Raw genomic sequence first — 7,049 nt, 5'->3', positions numbered from 1 at the left:
TATATATATATATATATGTGCATACATATATATCTTACAATTTTTGTATTTTTTAGCATTCTCACATTCACCCCCACCTCCAGCTTATTTTACACAAAATGTAATTCAAATTTAGTGAAGCCTTTTTGATTTTAAAACCGTAAGTTAAATCAATAATTAATTATAACTAAGCCCCACCCACACCACATCACCCTACTATCATGAGATCAGATTTATTTTCTAAAGTTTCTTCTTGAGTGTGTGTATGAGAGAGAGAGAGAGAGAGAGAGAGAGAGAGAGAGAGAAAGAGAGAGAGAGAGAGAGAGAGAGATTCAGTATCGAATTGAGAAATGGAAAGTCAAATGAGAACTTGGCTACTCATTACATTTTGAGTTGACTTTGAAGTAACTCATTATTTATTAAGAGAAGAGATATCAAATAGCAAAAAAAAAAAAAAGTAACAACAGGGAAAATATACCATGCAAGAAGATAAAGCACTAAGGAAGCCAATCCACAGCAATGAACACACACACACACACACACACATTTCACTAAATATGATTGAAGAGATATATTTCTTTACAACAATCATCAATGAACAGGAAGGTATTAAAAAAAAAGAAAGAAAGAATGGAACTTCACTTCTTCCAGGATTGAATTATATTTATGGTAGCAAAGCAATGTCTTCAGTCCATCTAAAAATAAATCTCACTTCCAACACTAAGAAATCAATGATTCTGAAGAATAATCTCTAAAACTGGGTTAAATCAGTCTCTTTCACTTAGATTGACGGATCATGCGAGGATCATTTAAGCAAGTTTTTAGATATACTGCAGCACTATTTCTTTGTACAACAGATTCACATCTTAGATTAAATGAATGCAGCAAGAGATTTGTAGCTAAATATGTAAATCATCTTAAATATAATCATCGTCATTATCATTGTAGTATCTGATATCTCTTCTGCTATGGGTATCTGAGTGACATCCTATTTCACAATCTCTCTTCATCTATTCCTTAAAGTTATCTTACTCAACTTGAAATTAGTCAACAGAAACATAGATTATGAAAATTGGTCATCCAACCAGAATTCGAAACAATACTATTGAGAAGGAAGATGAAGAGACAGTAAATTTATTCTCCATTTAATAGAGAAGAGAGAGTTTCTTCAGTAAGCGAGCAAGCTTATCTGTAGATGTCTGTCTGACTTGTCTAACATAAGAGCCAACCAAACTTTACCTTTCATACTTTTGGGGGTTGGTAACAAAGTACAAGTTGAGCACTGGGGTTGATGTAATCAACATCCCTACCCTTCAAAATTGCAGGCCTTCTGCCAAGATTTGAAACTATTATTATAATTGCTATTATTATTGTTTTAAAAAGAGGAACAAAAGTTGAAAATGGGGTTGGTGGTTTCAAAATGAAAAGCTGAGTAGGATTTAAACTTGGAAAGTAAAAACCTGTAACAAAATTCTGCAAAGTATTTTGTCAGATGTTCTAACAATTCCATCAATCTACCAAAACAAAATAGTAAACCAACAACAGTACCAAAGATATTAGATTTCAGATCAAGACAACAGACTGAAGAATTTAAAGCAACTACATACATATTTTACTCATCTGAAATAGCAGTAACTATTCAAACCAACAGTAACAGAGAAGAAATGTGATATAATTAATGTAGTTTTTTTTTAGTTTATTCATTTTTGTAATCCTCATAGTTTAACAATTTCATTTGAGCAGACAGCCCATATGGATAGCTGACTAAACAAAGTGAGATCAGTTGGTATTTTTAGTGTTTGAATAGTGGTGATGTCTTATGATTGAAAGATATAGGTAGTTTATTTCATTAAAAACATGGTTATAAAAAAATATTTTTCTTTAAACACTGTATATCTCAGCTACCAGTTTCAGTAACTTTCCGTACTTCTTTTTTTTTTTTGCATTAGCACTACCACATCATTGAAGACTCTCGTAATGTAAAAATATATAAATATATAAAATCTCTTTTCTGACCAAATTTCAAATGAAATTACGCTCCATAACATCTATCACTTAATTTTGAAAAATAACCAAGAATTTGGAAGGATTTAGTAATATAACCTTTTCTTATTAAACAGGTGAAACCTACCTAACAGATGATGCTCTTTCATTAACTTATGATGGAGAAAGGTAAAGATCCCCGTTGGTAATGAATGACCATCAGATTGCACCTAGAAAGTTCTCCTCTGTGGCATGTTGTTTATAGAAGACCAGCAGTCGCCTATGCATACCAGTCTCCGCTCTCCATACCACTGGTGTTATTCAAGGGAAAGGCAAAGGTTGATACAACTTGGCACCAGTGATATTGCAACTGATTTCTAAACTGAGTGAACTGGAGCAACGTGAAATAAAGTATCTTGCTTCAAGAACACAGCACACGACCCAGTCCAAGGACTGAACTCACTATCTCATGATTGTGAGCCCAACACTCTAACCACTGAGCCATGTGCCTTCATGTTATGATGGAAGGTGTTAATTTAAATATTTTGAAAATTCAAGATGAGAAGCTTTGTACCAGAGAACCAGAGATATTGTCTCAGATGAACAATAGTAGCAAAAGAGATAGATAAAAACTTTTAGTCTACACATATGACACATCTATGTGTTTGATCAACAACCATCTCTAAAACCTAGAAATAATCATTCTATTATTGGTTTCAACCAGCAGTGGCGGTCATACTGGGACACCGCTATTACAAAATAAGACCACTGTGTATTAGCCAGAAATCAAACTGGAGTCTCTTGCTTAGAAGGAAAGCATTCTACCACTAAACCACTGGTGTTAACAATTATTGATCTTTGGTAAATAATTTGTCTTTTACAATCACTTCAAAATTTTAATGAGAAGATGAGTTTTCTCCCACCATCCTCACATACTGCTGGTGAAAATACACCGTGAATCCAGTTACAAACCTTGTAATTCAGTACACATAGGTTACTGTACCAGAACAGTGATGATAAGTTAAGATACAAGCTTCAAATATTTGTAAAACACAATAAAGTCAATTTGTTATTGTTAACTGATGTAATTGATAATCACCATTTCAGTCCTTTGTTGAACATTCATTTTTTTTTTCTATGAGTTAGGTGGGGGAATTATTTGTGGCAATAATTTACAACCAGATGCCTTTCCTGTCGCCAACCTTTAACTGTTTTTCAACAAAAGGATGTTTTATTCTTAAAATCCTACTAGTCATTGAAAGTGCAAAGCAAACGTTTAATATCAACAAGGAATGTAAATAGTATATCACCATTCCATTCAGATAAAGACAAGGGAAGCTGTAGAATGTCAACACACACACACACACACACAATGGACTTTCTCACAGTCACTTTCTACCAATTCCACTGACAAGGCATTGGTTGGCATGAGGCTATAGAAGATTCTTGCCCAAGATGCCATGCAGTGGGACTGAACCTGAAACTATACAGTTGCAAAGTGAACTTTTTTAATCACACAGCGACTATTTGGTCTTCATTTAATTAAGCAGAAAATCACATAACTAAGAGTCTAGAAAACGTAAAGTTGTGGTTACATTTTCCCAATTGATTTAATTAGAGCAATAAGGGAAGCCAAGTTGCAGATTACATTCATCAGGAAGTTAGCTTGAGAATGAAGAACAGAAAATAAAGATAGCTTTTAGCACAAATCTTTTTTTAGAATAAACAAAAAAATATCCAACTAAATAGCTAAATTTCTAACTAAATAACTTTGTTCAAGAACAAAATTAATTTTGACAAAGGACAAACTAAAAATATGAAAGAGAAAAAAGAAGAGAAACCATCTTACCTGCTGGTGCCTGGCGGGCCCAGGGGGGATTTTTAGTTGTACCAATTCCAAACCGTGACATCATTAAAACTTTATCACTGCAATAAAATATACATATATATATATATAAATTTATTATTAAACTATGATTGCTTAAAACTGTATATCTGTACATATTAAATATAAATGTGCATGAAGATAATAGAATGAGAAAAGAAGAAAAAAGCTTATTTTCTTTATATCACATTTATCCAAATACACAAATGTTCAATTACTATGTGCATTTGTATGTTCATATATAAAAAACATAAATATGCTATTACTCACACATACATTTAAATACATTCAAAATACTCTTTTATGAAGTAAAAAAAAAAAGAACATTTCTTTTCATTGGCAGAAGGCCACAGACTTATTAAGAGAATGATATCATTGATTGAATCAAAGCTCAGAATATTACTGGTGCACATTTTATAAACAGTGGGTAGATGAATCATAAAGTCAGACTTATAGGGATTTATGAATACATACATACATTTTATATGTGTGTGTGCACGCACACACAGAAAAATTCCAAACATTTTACACACACCCATGCATATTGAGGAGTGTTCAAAAAATTTTGAATCTGACTATAATCCTTTATCATAGATTCATCATCATCATCATTATTATTTAACATTCACTCTTCCATGCTTGATTAGGCCAGGTGGAATTTGGTGAGGAAAATTCTCTGGGGCCACATGCCCTTCCTGGCATCAACCCTCACCTGTTTGTAACCAAGGTAATATTTTCTCCATAGCTAAACATGTTTTTTCACAGAAGACATCGGAAACAAATAACCTCGCTTGTCTGAAGATATTGCTCATTTGCAAACATCACATGATGCCTAGGCATGAGTACACACACACACACACACACACACACACACACACACACACATTCTTCTATTCTTTTACATTTCAACAGAACTGTATTGCATGACGTTCGAAATAGTATTTTTATCTTTGCCACTGATAATCGACATTTTCAACTCGGAGTGGTTGGGACCCAACGGGGCGTGGATACATCTAGCGTATATATATATGATGGGCTTCTTTCAGTTTCCTTCTACCAGATCCACTCACAAGGTTTTGGTCAGCCTGAGGCTATAGTTGACACTTGCTCAAGGTGTCACACAGTGGGACTGAACCTGAAACTATGTGGTTGGAAAGTAAGCTTCTTACCACACAGCCATTCCATCTACCAAATCCACTCACAAGGCTACAGTAGAAGACACTTTCCTAAAAGTACTGCACAGTGAGACTGAACCCAAGACCACATGGTTGGGAAGCAAGTTTCTTAACCACACAGCCATGCCTGTTTATAAACATATTGTGATTTACATTTTAGAAGCAATAAAAGATGGGGGCAACTGATGAAGACTAATGAAAATCAGAATCAAAACTTGCAATACTGCACTGTTATCAAAACCAGTCGTTATCTGTTTCTATGCCGCTGGATAAGGACCGAGTCAAGAAGAACTACATCTGTCAGCAGAAGCCCACTCCAATGATCACATTGAAATGCTCAACAACAATCTGTTCTTTTTTTCCCTTTTCTTGAAATAAATTTTAATTCTATCTTTCACACACACTCTCTCTCTCTCTCACTATATTCCTCCTCCTCCTCATCATCTTCATCACCAGCAGCTGCTTCTCATTATAGTGAAAGTCTTTTTTTTTAAAGTCTCTGTTGCATTGTCTATATGTTGAAAGACATACAGAAACACACATACACACACAGAATGCTCAAACGTTGGGCTACTGAATGTCATATGGGGGGGGGGAGAACCCTTGAAGATGAACTGAGTCAAGAAAACCTATGAAAGCAACTCTTGAGGAAAGTGTCATTGCTGTTGAATGTTTCATAAAGAAAGATTTACAAATGACGATGTGTGACAATGTACAGTTGAACATGCATGAGAAGTGAAGACAGGACATTGCTCCACCACTCCAAGACAAAAGAACAATGCAAGCAAACATTCTCTACTACTCAAGAAATTAAAAGTTCAGTCTGGTGCAGGCACGGTCATGTGCATAATCTTTAATTCTGACCGTGGTGTTAATTGACTACATGCTGCATGAGACAACAATCATGTCTATTATGTTGATCTACAATAGCAGATGCAAAGTTCCATGAAACATTGAGTACTAGCATTCTACTTCTTCAAAGTAACATTGATTTCAAATTCTGGCACAAAGCCAGCATTTTAAGGGGGAGGGGGAGGGTCAAGTACATTGGCTCTCAGTGCTCAACTGGTACTTACTTTATTGACCCCCCGAAAGGATAAAAGGCAAAGTCGACCTTGGCAGAATTTGAACTCAGAATGTAAGGATGAAATGCTGTTAAGCACTTCACCTGGCATGCTAGCAATTCTTCCAGCTTACCACCTTAGCTCAAGCAAATATAACAACAATCTAAAATAATGTATTCTGCCTGATAATATAACAAAATCTCTATAACTTGTTTGAACTCACAACCTTTGAGCAAGCAGTCCAATATTTTATCCACTTGGTTATCTCATCTCTACACTAAAGCAGGATGAGGCCGTGTGGCACTTACAAATAGGTAACACAACGCCAATAACCAGCAATGAAACGAGATGATGGGGTAGAATGCGGTTCAACAGATATATATATATATATATATATATAGAATATTAACTTTCAGAAAAAGATTACCAAGTTAGACAGATGGTAGCCAGCTGACACTGATACAAAACATGTTACATAAATGCCGGATACATACTGGGTAAAAGTTGTTCCAGGGTATGAGAGAGGAAGTATTAGCTTCAGTGGAAAAAAGATATTAAAGTTATACATACATACACAGAGTTAATGTATGTATTAAAGCTAAAACATAAGTGTTCAATGCACACTTTGTGGTCGAAGTGGACATAGTCTAAGTATGGTCACTGAAGATCTTAGGCGTTCTTCAGGTTTCACAGCATTTGCCTAATTTAGAGTTAAACTGTATTTAAAAGTGGAAAGAATAAGATATTTTCCTGTATGAAGCAAATTCAGGAAACCTAGATGGAAACTATATATATATATATATATATATATGCACATGTTTATAAATGCATCCAACATGGCTGCATTCAAAGATATATATGCATATGTATATAAACTAACGTGTAACCAAGAAGTTAACTTTGTAACAACTTGGTTTCAGGTTCAATTCCAGTGTGATACTTTGGACAAATGTCTTGTACCAT

The 7,049-nt window shown here is 34.6% G+C and overlaps 1 protein-coding gene across 1 annotated transcript in view; it reads right to left on the bottom strand.

Moving 5' to 3' along the window:
• The window catches only part of LOC106871243 (cell division cycle and apoptosis regulator protein 1), a 59,355-nt gene extending 54,740 nt beyond the window's left edge, over positions 1-4,615 (bottom strand). The window contains exons 1-2 of the mRNA XM_052968111.1: positions 4,560-4,615; positions 3,812-3,888 (exon numbers count right to left, since the gene is read on the bottom strand). Coding sequence (XP_052824071.1) covers positions 3,812-3,888; positions 4,560-4,600 — 118 coding nt within the window. The 5' untranslated portion in view covers positions 4,601-4,615. The remainder of the gene's footprint in view (positions 1-3,811; positions 3,889-4,559) is intronic.
• Positions 4,616-7,049: the final 2,434 nt, after the last annotated feature.

The sequence above is a fragment of the Octopus bimaculoides genome, chromosome 5, assembly GCF_001194135.2.
Source record: "Octopus bimaculoides isolate UCB-OBI-ISO-001 chromosome 5, ASM119413v2, whole genome shotgun sequence".
In the NCBI taxonomy this organism is placed as follows: Eukaryota; Metazoa; Mollusca; class Cephalopoda; order Octopoda; family Octopodidae; genus Octopus; species Octopus bimaculoides.
This window is presented reverse-complemented; position numbering and strand designations above follow the sequence as displayed.